Here is a 24070-nt window from a genome sequence, read left to right as displayed (position 1 = left end):
CGGTTAGGCGTGCATAAATTGGAGCCGTTGGTGACAGCCAGGGTAGAGGGCTGCATTTTCGCGGGATGACGGCAGGACCTGCGGTCCGACAGAGATTATTGTGCAATCAGCATTTTCATGCTGCGGTTGGGAGCGGTCGGTCAGACAGACAATTTTGGGATTCAAATATTGTTGTTGTCCTTCAGATTATTTGGAAACTGTAACGTAGTCATCATATTCGTCTTCCTCCTCGGACGAGGAGAGGCGAGACGGATTGGACCAATACGCGGAGTGGTTAGTGTTCATAATGATTTAATATAACAAAACTGAACACTGAATTACAAAACAAATAAAGAAACCAATACAGTACCGTGTGGTGAAAAACACAAACACGGAAACAAACACCCACAAAACACACGTGAAACCCAGGCTGCCTAAGTATGATTCTCAATCAGGGACACTGATTGACAGCTGCCTCTGATTGAGAATCATACCAGGCCGAACACAAAAATCCCAACATAGAAAATCAACCATAGACAAACCCACCCAACTCACGCCCTGACCAACTAAAATAAATACAAGACAAAGGAAAGGAAAACAGGTCAGGAACGTGACAGAAACGGTCATCTTTCTGCTTTATATGCGTTAGCCTACCAATTGTATTAAAGTCACACCTTTGTCGCGTTATTCACCCACTCTTAGAATTCACTGCTTCGAGTTAAATAGACCATCTCTCCTCTTCTAGTATATGTGTGGTCTCAATGAAATAGAGTAGGCTGCATAAGCATGGGCGGAGATTCAATGGCAGTTATCTTTCCAATGCAATTGAATGAAATATGATTAGACTGTAGTTTACTACAGTGTCTGTAAATAAAGATTGATAATGGAAAGAAGTGGAGGGCGTTCAACCAACGTGAGTCGAGTTGCAATAAAAATAAAAGATAATTGAAAAAGAAAAGCCGCACCCCACACATAGGCTACCATGGTGAGCAAGCATTGTGCATTTTCATTTTCAATAAATATTGATTACCCATTTATTTATCTCTGCCTGCAAATCGTTGAAGTAACAACAGTTTATCAATCCAACAGGGGCAGGCAAAAGACAGGTCAAGGGCAGGCAGTGGTCAGTAATCCTGGAAACAGGAGACAAAGGGCTGTGAGACATAGGTTTAACTCTGGACACATGAAATGTAGGATGTATACGAAGGGTCTGGAGCAACAGAAGACGAACAGCAGAGGGGCTAATGATTTTGGAGATGGGAAACGGGCCGATGAACCGGGGGGGGGGGGGGGGGGGGGTTGCGGGATTCCACTCAGAGGGGCAGATCCCGGGTGGACAGCCATAGCTTCTGCCTGGGACGATACCGGGGAGCTGGGGTCCGGTGGCGATCTGCTTGTCGTCGATACCTGGAGGTGGTCTTCTCCAGGTACGGCGACATCGGCGGACAAACATCTGGGCAGAAGGAAAGCCGACCTCTTCTTCCTGCTCAGGGAAAAGCGGGGTCTGATACCCCAGAGAACACTCAAAAGGAGATAGGCCCATGGCAGAGCAGGGAAAGGTGTTGCGGGTGTATTCGACCCACAACAGCTCCTGGCTCCAGATGGTGGGGTTGGCAGAGACCAGGCAGCGCAGAGTAGTCTCTAGGTCCTGGTTGGCTCGCTCCGACTGGCCGTTGGACTGGGAGTGGAACCCGGAGGACAGGCTGGCTGATGACCCAATGAGGGTCCAGAACGCCTTCCAGAACCGGGACGAGAACTGAGGGCCACGGTCAGAGACCATGACGACTGGTAGCCCATGGATCCGGAAGACGTGCTGCACCATGAGCTGGGCTGTCTCTTTGGCAGAGGGTAGTTTGGGGAGAGGAATGAAGTGGCAAAGTCCAGGGAGATGTGAGACCAGGGACAGTGAAGGACAGGCAGAGGTTGGAGGAGACCAGCCGGAGCTTGTCGAGGAGTCTTGTTTTGTGCACAAACTGTGCAAGCGGCGACGAATTTGGAGACGTCAGGGACCACGATAGGCCACCAAAAGCGTTGTCGCACAAAAGCCAGGGTCCGATGGGAGCCCGGGTGGCAGGCCAGTCTGGAGGAGTGTGCCCACTCCAGGACCACGGAGCGGACCGCGTCAGGCACGAACATTACCTGGATGAATGGAACCTTGCGATGAACGGAACCCGTGAACAGACGAACGGAACCGTGAACGGAACCTTGGGAGAGGTGGGTGCTGACAGGGGGGAAGCCAGGGTGCTGTAACCCCAGATAAAGCTGCAATAAAAGTTGGCGAACCCCAGGAAACGTTGCAGCTGCACCCTGAACGTAGGCTGGGGCCAATCCACTACCGCTCTCACCTTCCCGGAATCCATCTGGACACTCCCAGCGGAGATGATGTACCCCAGAAAGGGGATGGTGGAGCGATGGAACTCGCACTTCTCTGCCTTAATAAACAGCTGATTCTCCAGGAGGCATTGAAGAACCTGTCGGAGGTGGAGCACATGTCCTTGGGGGGAGTGGGAGAAGAAGAGGATGTCATCAATGTAGACGAAGACGAACCGATTCAACATGTCGCGGAGAACATAATTTACCAGAGCTTGGAACACAGCAGGGGCGTTGGCGAGGCCTAATGGCATGACCAAATACTCGTAGTGGCCTCTGGCCGTGTTGAAGGCGGTCTTCCACTCATCCTCCTCCCGTATCCGCACCAGGTGGTAGGCGTTCCGTAGATCCAGTTTGGATAACACGGTGGCCCCCTGGAGCGGCTCGAAGGCAGAGGAGATGAGTGGGAGCTGGTAGCGGTTCTTCACCGTTATGTCATTGAGTCCTCGGTAGTCGATGCACGGGCGCAGGGTAGGGCTGAGGGTTATGGCCAAAATCTCATATCCCGATATTGGTAATTTCATATCCCAATAACGATACATATCACGATATATTACATTTTCTGTAAATTCAATGAATAAGTAGTTTATATAAAATTACCACATGTAAATGTCACGAATGTCGTAGAGAGGAGACCAAGGCGCAGCGTGATGATAATCCATCTAATTTTAATAAAGAAATAACACTGAACAAACTGCACAAATTAACAAATGAACGTGAACGCTATAACACTGAGTGCAGACATGCAACCTCACATAGACAATATCCCACAAACCAAACTTGTCTCGCCCTGACCATAGTTTGCTTTGTATGTTTATATGTTTTGTTTGGTCAGGGTGTGATCTGAGTGGGCATTCTATGTTGTATGTCTAGTTTGTCTGTTTCTGTGTTTGGCCTGATATGGTTCTCAATCAGAGGCAGGTGTTAGTCGTTGTCTCTGATTGGGAACCATATTTAGGTAGCCTGTTTTGTCTTTTGGTTTGTGGGTGTTTGTCTTCCGTGTCAGTGTTTGTCGCCACACGGTACTGTTTCGTTTGTTCACATCGTTTATTGTTTTGTTTAGTGTTCTGAGTTTAATTAAAAACATCATCATGAACACTTACCACGCTGCACTTTGGTCCTCCTCTTTTTCTCCCGAAGACGATCGTTACAAAACTGGAAAATGGCAACCTAAATAGGATCCCCAATCAGAGACAATGATAAACAGCTGCCTCTGATTGGGAACCAATCTAGGCCACCATAGACCTACATATGCCTAGACTACACACACAAACCTCGATATACAAAAACCCTAGACAATACAAAACAATCATATCCACCCTCGTCACACCCTGACCTGACCAAAATAATACAGAAAACATAGAATATTAAGGTCAGGCGTGACAGAAAAGGCCTATTTCTTATTACATTTTCAATTATACTCAACAAATAAAAGGTACTTACTCATATTTGATTATTTCTCCTTTTATTTAGAACCTTTGTGCAAATTTTCTATTAAGCATGTAACAAAATATAAAATATTACTGTATAAAATCTAAAAAGGTAAATAGAAAACACTTCAAATATAGATGCAAACAAAATAAATATAGGCCTAAAATATATATATTTTTTGGGGGGGGGGGCCTTCCTGTTTTGCATGTTATTTTGGCATTAATACGTGTCACATATCAATTTGCATTTGGCATCTTGGGTCAAGTGTTAGCACCAACTCACAAAACCCTTGTTTCTGGACCATGTAAATTGGGGCCATGTCTTTGCAGATGTAAGTTGTAATGGTAGCTGTTATCTCCTTCCCTCTTCGTGATTCTTTGCCATATGGTGTGCCGCGGGCAAAAGCCTCTTCAACGTCTGAGTCGGGGGTTTGTTTTGAGCACTCGACTCTACTTTTCTGGGTCTCATCCGTAGACTCTCTCCGTACTGTTTCACATGATTCTTGCGTAGGTGGTAAAAGACATTAGTGGTGTTTGAGCCTGCGGTATATTTAGCAGAGGACGGTTTTCTGGTCTGTGTCAGACTTTTCATACCCAAACCACGTCCATGTGACCTAAGTAGCCCCTCTTTTAGGTACGAGCCCCGTGTCTCCGTGCTCTGTGTCACGTTCACTCTCCTCCATGTTTGTTTGTGTTGCAAATTTCCTTCCACACGGCAGGTGTGCGTCGTCCAAAGCCTCGTCCAATTGACAAAAAATATTGCTGGCTGTAAAGAGTGTGATTTGCAACACAACGAAATAAACGGTAGAGCATAATATGAAATGATAGATCTTTTTCTATAGTCACACGATATATATCGTCATATCGCCCAGCCCTAGCACAGGGTCTTGTCCTTCTTCTCTACAACGAAGAACCCTGTGCCGGCGGGAGAGGACGGAGGATGTATAAATCCTGAAGCTTGGGGGTCCCCAACGTAGGTCTCCATAGCCCTGGTCTCTAGTCCCGACAGCGAGTACAGTCGTCCCCAGTGCGGAGTGGTGCCAGGGAGAAGGTCAATCCCGCAGTCATATAGTTGGTGCGGCGGAAGCGAAGTGGCCCGGGCCTTGTTGAACACCTCCCGAAGGTCCTGGTACTCCGCGGGAATGGTGGAGAGGTCCGGGGCACCTTCCGAGCCCCCAGGAAGACGTCCCGGAGCAGGTTGCACTGACTTCAGACACTTGGCGTGGCAGAATGGACTTCAGCCCATGATGGCACCAGTAGACCAGTTGATGAGGGGATTGTGTTGCTGGAGCCAGGAGAATCCCAAAACCACGGGAATCTGAGGAGACTTGATGAACAGAAATTAAATAGTCTCCCTGTGATTCCCTGACACCTGTAGGTTGTTGGGAGTGGTATTATGAGTGACCCGGCCTATAGAGCGCCCGTCCAGTGCTCTAGCATCGATTGGAATGGAGAGGGGCTGAGTGGGGATGTTCAGGTCGGAAGCCAGGGTAGCGTCCAAAAAGCTCCAGAGTCACCAAAGGACCCAGAGAGATTTAGACTGGTTTCCCCATAGCAGAATGGAATGAAAAGGGGGGCGAGTAAGGGAAGCAGAAAAGTTCTCCATATGGCCCACCAGAGTACTCGCCCCTATCAGTGAGCCTGGTCTTTTAAAGGACAAGAGGACACAAAATGACCAAGAGTCCCACAATACAGACAACTCTTCGCGTTGATCCTGTATTGCCGTTCCGCTGACGACAGCCCAGCTCTGCCTAGTTGCATAGGCTTGGGAAGCGGTGACTCTCGGCGTCTTCGGCGACTCTCGGGGGATGTCGGGAAGCCTCGGGTTCTCTCGGCAATGGGACCGTCTGAGACTTCTGGGATGACTCGGAGGCGAGGTGGAATCCCTGGACGTGTGAGCGAAATCAAATTTCCTCTCCCTCCATTGTTCCCGTAATCGCCCATCAGATGGTCAAATCTATGAGGGAATCGAGATCCGTAAATAACTCCCGAGCAGCAAGCTCGTCCTTGACCTCCTCCTAGACGCCGTGCAGGAACATATCGAACAACGCTTCCTGGTTCCAAGCACTCTCCCCTGTCAACGTGCGGAGATCCACGGCATAGTCTGCCACACTGCAGGAGTCCTGCTGAAGCTGGATTAGCATCCGGGCAGCTTCTCTCCCGGAGAACGGGGCATCAAAAACCTTCTTCACCTCTCCCACGAACCCCTCCAGGCTAACGCATCTGGCCGGCTGTTGTTCCCATACAACAGTAGCCCAGGCGAGAGCCCTACTGGACATCAGCGTGATGAGGTAGGCTATCTTGGAGCTATCCGAGGGGACGGCTGAAGCTCGAAGATGAGGGCAAACTGAGCTAGAAATGCCCGACAGGTGCTCGGCTCTCTATAGAAGCGTTCCGGGGGAGGTAAGCGGGGCTCCTGAGAACGTGGAGTGACCGATGAGACGGCACAGCTAACAGCTGAGTTACTGAGGGGCTGTGGGGTTACCACCGTGGTAGGCTGCCTCCCAGACATCCTGCGAAATTGCTCTAGCAAAATGTCCAGCGCTCGGTCATGGCGTTCAGCGCTCGGTCATGGACCCCCTCCTTAAGGCCTTGAAGCATTTCCTCGTGCCTACTGATGGTGGCTCCTTGGGAGGAGATGGTGTTGCGCAGCTGGCCCAGGTCTGCTGTGTCAGTCATGGCCAGTTCGTACTATCACGTTTCAGGTAAGACCCAGATGCAGACAAAATCGAAGTAACAACAGTTTATTAATCGAACAGGGGCAGGCAAAAGACAGGTCAAGAGCAGGCAGGGGTCAGTAATCCAGATAGGTGGGACAAAGGTACAGGTCAGCAGGCAGGCTCAGGGTCAGGGTAGGCAGAGGTCAGTATTCCAGATAGGTGGGGCAAAGGTACAGGATGGCAGGCAGGGTCAGGGCAAGTAGAATGGTCAACACCAGGAAAACAGAAACAATCGAGATAAAGGAGCAGAGGGAAATACACTGGTAGGCTTGACGAAACAAAACGAACTGGCAAAAGACAAACAGAGAACACAGGTATAAATACACAGGGGGTAATGGGGAAGATGGGCGACACCTGGAGGGGGGTGGAGACAATCACAAAGACAGGTGAGATAGGTCAGGGTGTGACCCGCTCTCATCATTCTTGCTGCTTCAAGTTCAGTAGCCATACATGTGAGATCAGGTACGCATATGGTCTCAATTAAATAGACTAGGCTATAGCCTATGAATGGGCAGAGAAGCACGGAGCAGTTATCTTTCCAAGGAAATGTACTTTCTAAATATGTTTATGCTACATTGTGCTACTTTGCCTAGAAATACATATTGATCACCCATATTTGTCTCCGTCTGAAAATAGTCCCACTCCTAAAAGGCAGGCTATAAAACTTGGCTCAAGATAAAGAGCAAATCTCTCCAACTCCGCTCTCTTCAAACAATGTCTAATCTATTGGCTGATATAGCCCAGTAATATCGATAGCCTAATATAATGGGCCACGTGAAAATCTCTGGGTATTTTAACCTATTTCTTAGGTTATTTTAGCACATTTTGATATTGCCTGTAGGGCTCAAAATTGCTGGGACCATGGCTGGCAAGTGATCTGCGTCACATACCCCTAAAATAACATTGCAGGTCTGCGGTTAGCATCTGAACCAGTTCTTGCGGTAGCGTGTGGGAGTCCCAAGGAAATTCAGCGGTGTTGGCGGGGTATGAAAAGCGGTGGGAGGGGGATGAATAAATCCGTCCTGCTCATAGCTCTAAGCCTGGGTGCGTTGGGTTGATACTGCGACTGGGAGTGGAGGGTTTGGCAGTCTTAGCGGCCCGGCGGATCTGTTTTATTGTTGCCAGTGACGGTTTCCACCACCTAATGGGAGCGACACCCTGCTAATGATCTGAGTGTGTATAAATCCACTTTTGCACACCACACCGCCACTATAAAACGGCAGCCCAATGTAAACCAAACGCCAAGCTACTCTTTTTGGTTTTCATTTTTTTTGTTCTCTCTCCTCTTTTTGTCGGGGTCGAGGTAAAGAACCCCCAATAAAAGAGCCTGCTCTCTCCCAGCATGAGCCTGCTTCCTACAGCCTTAATGGGAGGTGTAGGTGAAATGGACAATTTGAATCTGACAATTCAGCAGAGTGGCCTAATAAGCACTTCTAAGGGCCCTGGTCCCTGGCCTCACCTGCTTGCCTGCTCTTTGTTGGCAAATTAAAAGGACATGGGACATGTAATGTAATTACATCCACTAGGGAGGGGGGAGACAAGGGAGGGGGGCTCTGGTTACCCAGTGCAGGGAGAGGGGAGAGAGGGGGCCGACGGAGGGCCTGATCCTGGCTGGGGGACCTCCTGGGCCACCGCAGTTCAAGGCAGAGGGGAGGTTCCCCCACACCTCACCACACACACCACACACCCTGAGCGATGAGTGAGAAGTGGAGGGAAAGGGAGTGAGGCTGCGACGGGGTTCCTTTGATCTCCCGGTGTGGAGAGATATCCAGGCCCTGGCCCCCTTGGCTCAGAGCACTGTGCTGCACTTCGGCCTTCCTTTGGTGTGTGATTGACGGTTGCATGGCGGGCGTGCTGAGGCCTTGAGTAATCCACTCTAATAAGAGGTAGGAAATGGCCACCATCTCCAGCCTGCTCTCCAGACTGCTGCTCTCCACTCTGATCCAGCCTCCAGGGCTGCTCTACTGCCCCAGCTGGTCGTAGGGGCTTGTGGAAGCTGTGGACGTCAGTGGAAGAATGCTTGGATTCTGGGACGCAGATTTTTTTCTTCTGATTTGGAGGCCTTGTGTGGAGATAGAAGGTGACATGTCATAATGAATCCAGGGTGTCGCTATATACAGTACAGTCTTGTGCTTCTGGCTTGACTTCACTGGTGCTCTTTGCTAGTCATGTGACTCTGAGACATGACACAGCTACAGTGGTGTGGAGAGGGGCTTGTTTCCACTCACACTGGGTCTGTTCTAGGCTGATCTGAGAGCAGGTGTCGCTCTGCAGTCTGCAACTGACAGCACACAGATCCATATCAGCTATGAGACAAGGAGCCATCCCTCCCAGTCTGCTCCCTCCTATGATCTCTCCTTTCCTCCCTGACCTGCACCCAGCCATAAAGCCATGACTCCTCTCTCTGAGACACTGAGCAGAGCTCTCCATCTCTTACTTTTTCTCTCACACTCTCTTTCTCTTTTGCTGATAAGAGACTTACTTTCTCTTTTTCTCTCCTCTCTCTCTCTCTCTCTCTCTCTCTCTCTCTCTCTCTCTCTCTCTCCCCCCTCTTCTCTCTATGCAGCCCCCCTTTAGAGATCATTACTGGAGACTGTGGTGGTTCTGGCTACAGGTCCTGGGGTTAAACAGTTACAGGCTCTCTCCTGTGACCCGTGGCCTATAGGCTTAGTCCTCTGTATGTCGGCCTGAGAGGAGAGCCCCCGTGTGAGGTGTGGTCTGGGCACTGCTTTGCTCTGCTCTGACACCACAGCTGCCCTGTCCTGCCTGACCACACTCCCAGATAGCCCACCACTCCCTAATACTCTCATTCACTCACTTTAAAGTGATAGTTCACTCCAAAATCAAAGTTTGTCAGACATGTCAGACCTCAAAAGTTGTCTAATGTTAAATGACTTAACAAAATAATAGACATGAGTATTATGTATTTAAAGTAGATAGTTAACCCTCCTGCTGTGTTTTGGTCGAATTGGACCGATTTACAAGTTTTCTCTCTGAAAAATGTAGTTCATTTAATCTGACTGTCATAAGGTACCATGACTTTGTCCACACATGGCATCTGAACACACAAAATACATTTTGATGATTTTCATAACATTTTGGGTGTTTTATTTACCTTTTGTACACCTGTGGTGTTCCCAGTCAAAAATGACCAGTCATTACAAATGAATGGGTGAGACTATAATTAGTGTATAAAATTGAGTTCAGGCACATGCCCATTCATCATATGGACACACTTCCTCTCCCAGACCCCCACATGCATGTGTGTTTGAACACACACACACCTCACTCCCCTTCTTGGCTTCCATGGCCACCTGCACAGGAACCTTTCCCCAATAGAATCTTTCCCCCACAGGAACCACGCCTGTTGGCATTCTCACAAACAATTGCAACATAGTTTCAATAATATATAGAACTTTTCTCGCAGCTCTGAAATATTAAGCTTTTTTTGAGGCCTTGCTCACAATTCATTCTGTGGCAGCACAATGACCAAACGATATACTGTATGTGAGGCTCTTTGACATATCTTTGATCATGACATTGGTGTATTCTGTGTATTCTGTGATAAATAGCACAATATGTTTCATCTGAGTATTTGTTATAGTCAAAATAATCCATAGATTATGCTTTTTTTACTCAAAAACAAGTTGTATGAGCTCAGGTCAATGAGGCCTAGAGGCCATAAATAGCAAATAGAAGTTCAAAACTTGTAACGTTCACAAGAACGTAAGTTGGTAAAAACATCTAACACAACATTAGGTGATAATATATGGATTATTATGGATTTATAATCAGCTATAATGGGGCGGTCGTATTGGACCGGGAACACAGAATGAATTAACATGAAAGGAACACAACAGGGGCGTTAAGATGATCCGTGATGTGTATGTTAGCATCTGAAATATACTAGTGTTTAGTTGCTATCCAATCCTTTTGTACATAGCATGTCTATGCATTTAACCTCTCTGACAAGTTGGGCTCCAAACCCAGGAAGCAATTGAGACAGCATGCTTGCCCAACATATTTCATCTTTATAAGAGAATGCCTCTAATAAGTGAATGTACTGTTCCAGCTGTTTTGACTGTGGATAACTCTGTGGTGGACTTGGAGACCATCGAGGCTTTATATGAAAATGTGAGTATTCAAAAGTGTGTTGTAAAGTCATCCAACAGCATGAGAGAAATGTGAGGTGCCAAACTCCTTTTTAAAGGTCCAAGGCAGCTGTTTTTATCACAATATCAAATAATTTATAGTAACAATTAAGTTCCTTACTGTGATTGTTTTCAATTAAAATGGTCAAAAAGAATTCTGCGATGACTGTCTGTGAGTGGTCTGAGTAGGGAGGGGAAATCTGAAAATTAGATCTTATTGGCAGAGAGGTTTGAACTCTCTTTCTAATTGATCTATTAACTAATTTACCACCAAAACAGGCAACAATTTCCTGTCGTCTTTTCAAACAGCTCTTACACGAAAAAAGGGCATTATCCTCATGTTCACCATTTCATACTATTATTCCAACTTCATAGTGTGGAAATATATATAAAACACAGGAAAATCACGTTTTTGACCACACTGGGCCATTAAGTATTTTTCTCCGCATGCTTTTGTTAAACTACACCAGTGCTCCATAACATCTGCTAGCCTACAGCTCATTTCTCAGTGATGTCACACTCAACATTTGTCTATTGCTACTCTGTCTTGTTTTGCGTTGACAATGTCTAAATCGTTCATTGTTACAGCTTTAATGTTGTCCTCTAACCTGTCCTGTTTGTGTGTGATCACAGAGGGCCACTAGTGACGAGCTGGAGAAGATCAAAAACCACTATGAAACATCCAAGGAGGATGAGGTGAAGCTACTGGACAAGCCTGAACAGTATGAGTACTTCTCCAGCACCCAAGGGTTCAGGGAGATGGGTAGTAGAACACTGGACCCTGACTTCTACTGCAGTCAGAGAACTACAACCTCATACACACAGAAAGCCATCCCCTCCTGTGAATTCAACACGTCAACACAATTTCAGAGGCTACTTTGATTTTGGCTGAGAGTTTTTTTTAGAAAGGCATCATGTGGTTTCTAATGTGTACAGCCAGAGACAAACAGTTTGATTATGAAACACTTTGGTCTTTGGTAGCCTGAGGCTCACTCATCATATCGAGTGGTTCTTTAGAGCCAAACCATTATAGGGAGATATTCAACATAAACATAACTTAGAAAAGGTGGCATCAATTATGTGTTTATTTCTCTTTTAATAAGTAAATAACCCAAGCTCCTTATTGTTACTCAGACTGTAAATATTTGTTCCTGGTCTATTTGCAACCTCCATGATCTGAAAGCTCCATAGCTGTCTGACTGACTCGAAACACGTGCATGTTTGCGTGTGTGTTGCGTGTGTGTGTGTGTGTGTGTGTGTGTGTGTGTGTGTGTGTGTGTGTGTGTGTGTGTGTGTGTGTGTGTGTGTGTGTGTGTGTGTGTGTGTGTGTGTGTGTGTGTGTGTGTGTGTGTGCGTGCTTGTGTCCACACGTGTGTCTCTGAGTGAACAAGAGAGTTAGACGGCTGCTGGCTCTCAGAGAGGCGTCTCTCCCATGGGGGTTAAACGTAGCTGGCCTGTTAATGACTTGTCACTGTGGGGTTGAGGGCCATGTTTGAACAGAGCTGTCACTAGACTGTGAGTCATACCCACTCAGTGTCTGCCTCCATCAGCAGCCTGATCCCACAGGATATTACTGCTCTCCTCGGATATGTCCCTGTTTACATGAGTCGGCCTGATGCTCCCTTTGATCAATCAGCGCTTTGGCCCTCCTTCAGTTGACCCTGGACCTATCAAACTATCAGAGCAGGACGACTCATGACTATCAGCTGCTAGTTAAAAGCCATACTGACTCAGCCGTGTGTGTGTGGAAGCAGCGCAGCCAAGGATTAAAAATAGTTCTTCCTGTTGGACATTTTGTTTAATTTTGTCATAACACATTATTTCCTCTTGTGCAGGTTCTTGTATGAACTCTCCCAGATTCCAGACTTCTCTGGCCGGTCCCACTGCATCATATTCCAGTCTATCTTCCTCGACTCCATGTCCTCCATCCACCGCAAAGTAGAAATAGTCTCCACCGTGAGCAAAGTAAGACTGGATATGACTTCAATCTTGGTTTGTTATTGTATGAGCTTATAACATGCTGACCGTGTATGTGTGTGTGTCAGGATCTGCTAGACTGTAGCAGTGTGAAGGATGTGATGGGGCTGGTCCTAGCCTTTGGGAACTACATGAACGGAGGCAACAGGACGCGAGGTCAAGCTGATGGCTTTGGTCTGGAGATCCTGCCCAAACTGAAGGACGTCAAGAGCAGGGTACACTCATCACACATGAACACGTATTATACTGGTTTTATCTACAGTATACTTCCTGTCTGACCTTTGTATCTTTTAGGACAATCGTATCAGTCTGGTGGATTATGTGGTTGCATACTATCTGCGCAATTTCGACGAGGTACAATATTTATGAACACATTATCTACAATGGACTAAAAGCTAACGACTTCTGGTTTTTCCTCATGTTTTGTCATTTATGGGTTGTTTGTTGGTTTACAGCACGCAGGAACAGACAAGAGTGCATTCCCACTTCCTGAACCACAGGATTTCTTCCTGGCCGCTCAGGTCAAGTTTGAAGACCTCACAAAGGACATGAGGAAGCTGAAGAGAGACCTGACTGGTAAGATGTGTTGTTTCACTCTTTTATAATCAACTCACAGAACACCACCAGGCATGCAGAGAGGCATCCTGACCTATATGTAGTAGGATCCTTATTGTAGATTCTGTCTTCTCCCGTGTTTCAGGGTAGATTCAGGATCTCAGACACTCTGAAGCACCTTTTCCTTAACAGGCATGACATCATCACTCCTGAATATCCCCCAGCCCTGATCATGCTCTCTGCTCATGCTCTCTGCTCTTATGTGAGAACTGTCAGTGTCTTCATATTGGCCAAAGCAAGACTATCTCTCTGAAACGTTTACAGATGATACGAAAGCTGGGTGGGAATGCAGTAAATGTGCAACACTCTCATGAGTAACGTGTTCATGTGGCTGGTATCAGGGGCTCGGTGCTCGCTGGCATGGTCCGCCCAGTTCGCCAGGCAGCTAGTCAGTTAGCCAGGGACTCAGCCAGCCAGCCAGTCAGTCAGTGGTCCGCTGGGCCATCCGGGGGTTAAAGGCATGGCACCCCCAGCGCCCTGGTGTCTGTGATTATTTAAATCAACCAATAATATGGCATATGAAAGCAATTAGATATGCTCTCCACTCTCCCCTCCTAGTGCAGATTGCTGTTAAACCCTGATCCTCTCTGACCTGGGGGAAAAATACTAAGAGTCTACAAAAGAGCCCCAGACCCACCTCAAGCTGTCACTCATTTATTAGGAAAAATGGAAGACTTAAACACAATAAATGTAACATAAGGGCCCTCTTATTTGATCTCTACTGCAGGAAAAAAAATGTTACAGTCTCACCCGGGAGTCCTCGGGGTATTGGCAGGGAGCAGTGAGCGTGAATTCTCAGTGTTTGGTGAGGTCCACCTATGACTCCCATTTTTATCCTCCCCGCCAGCCGCCAGGAATAAATATTTATGCTGCACTATTATAAACCACCCTAAAGAAACCAAATGGTATTAATTATATCAGATGACTTCCATTCACATCTTAATTGTGTCTAACACATTGTAGAGAGTGTACTGCTGAAAGGAGAGGAGATTAGCAGGGCTAGGGAGCCTCATGATGACTCCTGTTTTGCCCTCCTCTTTGATGCTTTGGTAAGGTTCAGGGATGTTCAGGCTATATATTTCTCTCTCCATATCGCTCTTCCCCAGAGTGAGGCTCTCCTAAGTAGCCAAGCAGATGTATGTATGTGCGTGTCTGGTCCGAGACGATGCACGGGAGCAGGTCAGACTCCATGGCCTGGTGGCTGCCCTCTCCTCCACTCCACCGTGCAGAAACATGATCCTCATTTGATCTGCCTTCCTGTTTGGGCAGGAGGTGATGACCTCTCTCTGGGTCTCTTTCTGGGGATGGGGGGGGGGAGGGCTAGGATCCATCCACCCCTTCTCTCCTGCACAAGGAGCAATGCTACTGTAGACTAATACCTGCATGTTGCACTGTGTTTTCTCTAGTGTCTTCTGAGGCTTTCAGTTATATGTGTCCACAGAGGTGCCTGTCCCTTTCTATCAGTCGACAGAGTTTCCTGTCCCTTTCTATGTGTCCACAGAGGTGCCTGTCCCTTTCTATCAGTCGACAGAGTTTCCTGTCCCTTTCTATGTGTCCACAGAGGTGCCTGTCCCTTTCTATGTGTCCACAGAGGTGCCTGTCCCTTTCTATGTGTCCAGAGAGGTGCCTGTCCCTTTGGGGGCTACAGTACATGTAGATGTTCCTGGAGAGTATCCTTAGTTCACCCAGTCCCAAGGATTTATGTGGGGACAGAGAGGGACCTTTCCTCCCATCAGGGCTAGCGGAGGCCACGGCCACGTAAAGCTCTCTTTAACTGCTGGATAATTGGGGTGGACAGTGAGGCAGGGACGCTACTGAATGAAATAGTATCAAATAAAATAGAACAGTCAGAGCTCATTTGCTGCCCAGGGGAGTTTAGTGTTTCACAGAAGGCCTGTGAGGGGTTAGGCATTCATCACCATGGCAAATCAGACAGTGTCTTTACTTTAAATGCCCCTTAATGTCAGGTCGAGGCAAGGCCTTTACCCTGAAGCCTGTTTTACGACAGAGGCTCCGGTTGGAATTCCATGTGTGGAGTCGTTGGGGTAGAGTACCGCCACCTCTCCTCCCCACATAACAGTTAAATATAGTCTCCTCAGCTTGCTGAAAGAAAGGCGCAAGATGCAGGGAACATGCAGAGGGTAGAGAATACATATTTTGTTTTAAAAAAGGGGGTAGGTAATCTATTAAATTACTACATTTAGAATTTAAGTCTATCAAATAACATTACCTGCATCATTTCTAATCCCCCTCTCCCCTGGTTGGAGCACTTGGTGGAAAATATTACAATTAGTCAAAACTTTGGACACAGGGTTTTTCTTTATTTTTACTATTTTCTACATTGTAGAATAATAGTGAAGACATCAAAACTATGAAATAACACACATAGAATCATGGAGTAACCAAAAAATGTTAAACAAATCAAAATATATTTTATATTTGAGATTCTTCAAAGTAGCCACCGTTTGCCTTGATGACAGGTTTGCACACTCTTTGCATTCTCTCAACCAGCTTCATGATGAATGCTTTTCCAGCAGTCTTGAAGGAGTTCCCACATATGCTGAGCACTTGTTGGTTGCTTTTCCTTCACTCTACAGTCCAACTCTTCCCAAACCATCTCCATTGGGTTGAGGTTGGGTGATTGTGGAGGCCAGGCCATCTGATGCAGCACTCCATAACGCTCCTTCTTGGTCAGATAGCCCTTACACAGCCTGGAGGTGTGTTGGGTCATTGTCCTTTTGAAAAACAAATGATAGTGTCACGATCGTCTTCTTGAAAGACAGTGGACCAAGGCGCAGCGTGTGGAAAATACATCTTCTTTTATTTAGAAGAGAGACAAAACACGAAACGAACACTATACATGAACTAAAACAAAACAACAAACGACCGTGAAGCTACAAACGTTAGTGCACACACAAGCTACAAACGTTCAACATAGACAATTACCCACAAACACATGATGCCCATGGCTGCCTTAAATATGGCTCCCAATCAGAGACAATAAACCACAGCTGTCTCTAATTGAGAACCAATCTAGGCAGCCATAGACATACAAACACCTAGACAAGACATTGCCCCATTAAACATACAAACCCCTAGACAAACCAAAAAACACATACCTTCCCCATGTCACACCCTGACCTAACTAAAATAATAAAGGAAACAAAGAATACTAAGGCCAGGGCGTGACAGTAGCCCCCCCCCACCCCCAAAGATGCGGACTCCCGCCGCAGAACCTGAAACAGAAGGGGAGGGTCCGGGGTGGCTCCCATCATGGCGGCGGCTCGGGCGCGGGACGAGGCCCCCAATCCACCATTGTCAATACCCGCTTTGGTAGCGCCTCTGGAGCGGCGGCCCTTGTAGAAAGTCCCGGACTGAAAACCATCCCAGAGGGCGCCACCGGACGGATGGGTAGCTCTGGACTGAGAGGTAGCTCCGGACTGAGGGGGGGGTAGCTCCGGACTGAGGGACTGCAGCTCCGGACTGAGGGACTGCAGCTCCGGACTGAGGGACGGCAGCTCCGGACTGAGGGACGGCAGCTCCGGACTGAGGGACGGCAGCTCCGGACTGAGGGACTGCAGCTCATGGCTGGCTGACGGATCTGGCTGCTCATGGCTGGCTGACGGATCTGGCTGCTCGTGGCTGGCTGACGGATCTGGCTGCTCATGGCTGGCTGACGGATCTGGCTGCTCATGGCTGGCTGACGGATCTGGCTGCTCATGGCTGGCTGACGGATCTGGCTGCTCATGGCTGGCTGACGGATCTGTCTGCTCATGGCTGGCTGACGGATCTGTCTGCTCATGGCTGGCTGACGGCTCTGGCTGCTCATGGCTGGCTGACGGCTCTGGCTGATCCTGTCTGGCGGAAGGCTCTGGCTGATCCTGTCTGGCGGAAGGCTCTGGCTGATCCTGTCTGGCGGAAGGCTCTGGCTGATCCTGTCTAGCGGAAGACTTTGGCTGATCTTGTCTGGCGGACGGCTCTAGCGGCTCCTGTCTGGCGGAAGGCTCTAGCGGCTCCTGTCTGGCGGAAGGCTCTGGCGGCTCCTGTCTGGCGGACGGCTCTGAAGGCTCATGGCAGACGGGCGGCTTTGCAGGCTCAGTACAGACGGGCGGCTTTGAAGACTCAGTACAGACGGGCAGTTCATACAGCGCTTGGCAGACGGACAATTCAGACAGCGTTGGGCAGTTCAGGCGCCGTTGGGCAAATGGGCAGTTCAGGCGCCGTTGGGCAGACGGGCAGTTCAGGCACCGTTGGGCAGACGGCAGACTCTGGCCGACTGAGACGCACTGTAGGCCTGGTGCGTGGTGCCGGAACTGGAGGTACCGGGCTAAAGACACGCACCTTCAGGCTAGTGCGGGGAGAAGGAACAGGGCATGCTGGACCCTGGGGGCGCACATTAGGCCTAGTGCGTGGTGCCGGAACTGGTGGTACTGGACTGGGGACACGCAATAACCCACACCGGGCTATGTAGGCGAACCAGGGACACCATGCGTAAGGCTGGTGCCATGTAAGCCGGCCCGAGGAGACGCACTGGTGACCAGATGCGTTGGGCCGGCTTCATGACATCCGGCTCAACGCTCAATCTAGCCCGGCCGATACGTGGAGCTGGAATGTACCGCACCGGGCTATGCACGCGTATGTGGCTGAATATGGCTGAATACAAACAATGTAGTTATTCCCTCCGTAAGGCAATCAAACAGGCAAAACGGCAGTTTAGAGACAAAGTGGAGTCGCAATTCAATTGCTCAGACACGAGACGTATGTGGCAGGGTCTACAGACAATCACGGACTATAAAGGGAAAAACAGCCACGTGGCGACACCGACATCGTGTTTCATGCTAAACACCTTCTTCGCTCGTTTTGAGGATAACACAGTGCCACCGACGCGGCCCGCTACCAAGGACTGTGGGCTCTCCTTCTCCATGGCCGACGTGAGTAAGACATTTAAGCGTGTTAACCCTCGCAAAGCTGCCAGCCCAGACGGCATCCCTAGCCGCGTCCTCAGAGCATTCGCAGACCAGCTGGCTGGAGTGTTTATGGACATATTCAATCTCTCCCTAATCTAGTCTGTTGTCCCCACATGCTTCAAGATGTCCACCATTGTTCCTGTACCCAAGAAAGCAAAGGTAACGGAACTAAATGACTATCGCGCAAGGCACTCACTTCTGTCATCATGAAGTGCTTTGAGAGACTAGTAAAGGATCATATCCCCTCTACCTTACCTGTCACGCTAGACCCATTTCAATTTGCTTACCGCCCCAACAGACCAACACCATTGTACCCTTCAAGCTCATCATTAAGCTTGAGTCCCTAGGTCTGAACCCCGTCCTGTGCAACTGGGGCCTGGACTTCCTGACGGGCCGCACCCAGGTGGTGAAGGTAGGAACAACACCTCCACTTCGCTGATCCTCAACACTTGGGCCCCACAAGGATGCGTGCTGTACTCCTTGTTCACCCATGACTGCGTGGCCACGCACGCCTCCAACTCAATCATCAAGTTTGCAGATGACACAACAGTAGCAGGCCTGATTTCCAACAATTACGAGACAGCCTACAGGGAGGAGGTGAGGGCCCTGGGTGCCAGGAAAATAACCTCTCACCCAACATTAACAAAACAAAGGAGCTGATTGTGGACTTCAGGAAACAGCAGAGGGAGCACCCCCTATCCCTGTCGACGGGACCGCACTGGAGAAGGTGGAAACCTTCAAGTTCCTCAGCGTACACATCACTGACAAACTGAAATGGCTTGGCAGCTAAAATCCTCACAAACTTTTACAGATTGCCAATAGAGAGCTTTCTGTCGGACTGTATCACCGCCTGGTATGGCAACTACACCTCCCACAACCGCAGGGCAATCCAGAGGGTGGTGTGGTCTGCCCAATGCATAATCAGGGGCAAACTACCTGCCCTCCAGGACACCTATAGCACCCGTTGTCACAGGAAGGCCAAAAAGATCATCAAGGGCAACAACCACTGTGAGTCATGCCTGTTCACCCCGCTATCATCCAAAAGGCAGGGTCAGTACAGCTGCATCAAAGCTGGGACCGAGAGAATGAAAACAGCTTCTATCTCAAGGCCATCAGACCATTAAATAGCCATTACTAGCACATTAGAGACTGCTGCCCTATACATAGACTTGAAATCACTGGCCACTTTAATAATTGGAACACTAGTCACTTTAATAATGTTTACATGTTTTGCATTACTCATCTCATATGTATATACTGTAATCTGTCCTATTCTACTGTATCTTAGTCTATGCTGCTCTGACATTGCTCATCCAAATATGTATATGCTCTTAATTCCATTCCTTTACTTTAGATTGTGTATATTGTTAGATATTACTTGTTAGATATTACTGCACTGTTGGAACTAGAAACACAAGCAATTTGCTATACCCGCAATAACATTTGCTAAACACATGTATGTGACAAATACATTTGATTTGATTTGATTAGCTCGTGTTTCTTGGCCCAAGCAAATCTCTTATTCTTATTGGTGTCCTTTAGTAGTGGTTTCTTTGCAGCAATTTGAACTTAAAACCTGTTATGGACAGGGGACGGTGTTTCCACTTTGAACGAATTGCGTACCCAAACGGAATTTCCTCCTACTCTGCCCCAGAAGGTAATACATGCATATTATTATTACTATTGTATGGAAAACACTCTGAAGTTTCTAAAACTGTTTGAATTATGTCTGTAAGTAGAACAGAACTCATTTGGCAGACAAAAACCTGAGAAGACTTCCACACAGGAAGTGAGAACTCGATTTTCAAAACAGTGCCAAATTATACCCATTCTAGTTATGGAAAAGCAAACACTTCCTAGGGCTTCCACTAGATGTCACCGTCTTTAGATTTTAGTCTTATGATTCTACTATAAAGGAGGGGCTCATAGGAGCTATTTTAGTGAGTGGTCGTCAGAAATCTCAGTCTCGTTTTGCGTGCGAGCAAGACAGAGAGCTCTCGTTCCAATGCTCTTTCTTCAGACAATGAAATTCTCCGGTTGGATCCTTATTGATGATTAATGTAAAACACATACTAAATATGGATTGCAAACATCATTTGACCTGTTTCTACGACCTGTAACAGAACTTTTTGAGTTTTTGTCTGGAGGGATTGTTTGTGCGTCATGAAAATGGATTCGTGGGCTGAACATGCTAACAACAAGTGGCTAAATGATGGGGTTTATGGAACTTTTCATTCATTTCTGTCGAACTGGGAATCCTGGGAGTGCCTTCTGATGAAGTTATTCGAAGGTAAGTGCATATTTATAGTGTTTTTGTAGCTTCTGTTGACGCCAAAATGGCGACTATTTCTTTGGCTGGATTGTGCTCTGAGCGCCGTTCTCAGATAATTATTTTTCCGTAAAGTTTATTTTGAAATCTGACACAGCGGTTGCATAGAGGATAAGTTTATCTTTAATTTAGTGAAAAACACTTGGATCTTTTATCAATGTTTATTATGAGTATTTCTGCAAAATCATCGGATGATTTGGAATCAAAACATTACTGCACGTAACGCGCCAATGTAAACTGAGATTTATTTTAATATATATATGCACATTATTGAACAAAACACACAATACATGTATAACATGATGTCCTATGACTTTCATCTGATGAAGATAATCAAAGGTTAGTGATTCATTTTAACTATATTTCTGCTTTTTATAACTCCTATTGTTGGCTGAAAAGATGGCTGTGTGTGTTTTTGACTTGGCTCTGACCTAACATAATCATATGTTGTGCTTTCACTGTAAATCATTTTTGAAATCGGACACCATGGGTAGATTAACAAGATGTTTATCTTTCATTTGCTGAATTGGACTTGTTAATGTGTGAAAGTTAAATATTTAAAATAAAAATATTTTTGAATTTCACACGCTGCCTTTTCAGTGGAATGTTGTGGGTGTTCCGCTAGCGGAACCCCGGGGCTAGAAAGGATAAAGGCCTGATTCAAGCAGTCTTCTCTGAACAGTTGATGTTGAGATGTGTCTGTCACTTGAACTCTGTGAAGCATTTATTTGGGCTGCAATCTGAGGTGCAGTTAACTCTAATGAACTTATCCTCTGTAGCAGAGGTAACTCTGGGTCTTCCTTTCCTGTGGCGGTCCTCATGAGAAACAGTTTAATTTTAGCTCTTGATGGTTTTTGCGACTGCACTTGAAGAAACTGTCAAAGTTCTTGAAATTTTCCGGATTGACTGACCTTCATGTCTTAAAATAATGATGGACTGTCATTTCTCTTTGCTTATTTGAGCTGTTCTTGCCATAATATGGACTTGGTATTTTACCAAATAGGGCTATCTTCTGTATACAACCCCTACCTTGTCACAACACAACTGACTGGCTCAAACGCATTAATAAGAAGGAAAGAAATTCCAGGCCTCCCGAGTGGTGCAGAGGTCTAAGGCACTGCATCGCAGTGCTAGCTGTGCCACTAGAGATTCTGTGTTCGAGTCCAGGCTCTGTCACAGCCGGCCGCGACCGGGAGACCCATGGGTCGGGTCACAATTGGCCCAGCGTCGTCCGGGTTAGGGGAGGGTTTGGCCGGCAGGGATGTCCTTGTCCCATCGCGCACTAGCGACTCCTGTGGCGGGCCAGGTACAGTGCACGTTGACACGGTGGCCAGGTGTACGGTGTTTCCTCCGACACATTGGTGCAGCTGGCTTCCTTGTTAAGTGGGCATTGTGTCAAGAAGCAGTGCGGCTTGGTTGGGTTGTGTTTCAGAGGACGTATGGCTTTCGACCTTCACCTCTCCCGAGTCCGTACAGGACTGGCAGCGATGAGACTGTAACTACCCACTGGATACCACGAAATTGGGGAGATAAGTTTTTTTTTTAGTTTTTATTAAAGGAGGGAAAGAAATTCCACAAATTAACTTTTAACAAGGCACACCTGTTAATTGAAATGGATTCCAAGTGACTACCTCATGAAGCTGGTTGAGAGAATGCCAAGGGTGCACAAAGCTGTCGTCAAGGCTATTTGAAGAAGGCTATTTGAAGAATCTAAAACATATGATATATTTTGATTTGTTTAACACTTTTTTGATTACTACATGATTCCGTATATGTTATTTCATAGTTTTGATATCTTCACTATTATTTTACAATGTATGAAATAAAAAAGTAAAGAAAAACCCTTGAATGAGTAGGTGTGTCCAAACTTTTGACTGGTACTGTATATTTATTTTGTTATTCTAAAATTGATTAAATACTTTTTTCCCTCATTAGTCTACACACAATGCCCAATTGTAACAGCGGTCCTCCTCCTCTTCGACCGAAAAGGAGGAGTATTGAGGGAACCAAGGCGCAGCGTAGTGAAATGACATGATTTATTGAACACGACGGAAAAACAAACTAAACTTGCATAAACAAACAAAACAAATAAACGATGCAGACAGACCTGAACGACGAACTTACATATAACGTGAAGAACGCAATGAACAGGAACAGACTACATAAAACGAACAAACCGCAAACAGTCCCGTATGATGCAAACATATACACAGACACAGGAGACAACCACCCACAACGAACACTGTGAAAACGCCTACCTAAATATGACTCTTAATTAGAGGAACGCCAAACACCTGCCTCTAATTAAGAGCCATACCAGGCAACCCAATAAACCAACACAGAAACAGAAAACATAGAATGCCCACCCAAACTCACGTCCTGACCAACTAACACATATAACAAACTAACAGAAATAGGTCAGGAACGTGACATAACCCCCCCCATAAGGTGCGAACTCTGGGCGCACCAGCACAAAGTCTAGGGGAGGGTCTGGGTGGGCATCTGACCACGGTGGTGGCTCAGGCTCTGGACGAGGTCCCCACCCCACCATAGTCAATCCCAGCTTACGTTTACCCCTTATCATGACCACCCTCTTATTTCCCCCACCTAATTTAAGGGGCAACACCAAGATAAAGTACAGCTCCGGGACAAGGTAGTTCAGGATAAAGAGGTAGCTTAGGATAGAGAGGTAGCTTAGGATAGAGGGGCAACTCCGGACTGAAGGGCAGCTCCGGACAGAGAGACAGCTCTGGACTGAGGGGCAGTTCTGGATTACTAGCCGCTTCTGGCTGAGGGGCAGCTCATGGCTGACTGACGGCTCTGGACGCTCATGGCAGGCTGACGGCTCTGGACGCTCATGGCAGGCTGACGGCTCTGGACGCTCATGGCAGGCTGACGGCTCTGGACGCTCATGGCAGGCTGACGGCTCTGGACGCTCATGGCAGGCTGACGGCTCTGGACGCTCATGGCAGGCTGACGGCTCTGGACGCTCATGGCTCTCTGACGGCTCTGGCTGCTCATGGCTCGCTGACGGCTCTGGCAGATCCTGTCTGGCTGGCGGTTCTGGCAGATCCTGTCTGGTTGGCGGCTCTGGCAGATCCTGTCTGGTTGGCGGCTCTGGCAGATCCTGTCTGGTTGGCGGCTCTGGCAGATCCTGTCTGACGGACGGCTCTAGCGGCTCCTGTCTGGCGGGCGGCTCTAGCGGCTCCTGTCTGGCGGACGGCTCTGTAGGCTCATGGCAGACGGGCGGCTTTGCAGGCTCATGGCAGATGGGCGGCTTTGCAGGCTCATTGCAGACGGATGGCTCAGACGGCGCTGGGGAGACGGATGGCTCAGATGGCGCTGGGGAGACGGATGGCTCAGATGGCGCTGGGGAGACGGATGGCTCAGATGGCGCTGGGGAGACGGATGGCTCTGGCCGGATAAGGCGCACTGTAGACCTGGTGCGTGGTGCCGGAACTGGAGGCACCGGGCTAAGGACACGCACCTTCATGCTAGTGCGGGGAGCAGGGACAGGGCACACTGGACTCTC

General features: G+C 47.7%; 1 protein-coding gene across 2 annotated transcripts in view; it reads left to right on the top strand.

Annotated features, from left to right (window-relative positions):
• Positions 1-24070, top strand: part of LOC129812848 (formin-like) — a 122233-nt gene that overhangs the window by 48774 nt on the left and 49389 nt on the right. For both annotated transcript variants that reach the window (XM_055864776.1, XM_055864777.1), the window contains exons 9-14: positions 10572-10633; positions 11284-11372; positions 12486-12615; positions 12696-12842; positions 12922-12981; positions 13083-13203. In XM_055864776.1, the coding sequence (XP_055720751.1) occupies positions 10572-10633; positions 11284-11372; positions 12486-12615; positions 12696-12842; positions 12922-12981; positions 13083-13203 (609 nt within the window). The remainder of the gene's footprint in view (positions 1-10571; positions 10634-11283; positions 11373-12485; positions 12616-12695; positions 12843-12921; positions 12982-13082; positions 13204-24070) is intronic.

Source organism: Salvelinus fontinalis, chromosome 16 (assembly GCF_029448725.1).
Source record: "Salvelinus fontinalis isolate EN_2023a chromosome 16, ASM2944872v1, whole genome shotgun sequence".
NCBI classification, from domain to species: domain Eukaryota; kingdom Metazoa; phylum Chordata; class Actinopteri; order Salmoniformes; family Salmonidae; genus Salvelinus; species Salvelinus fontinalis.
The sequence above is the reverse complement of the archived record's forward strand: the minus strand, read 5'-3'. Positions and strand labels throughout refer to the sequence as shown.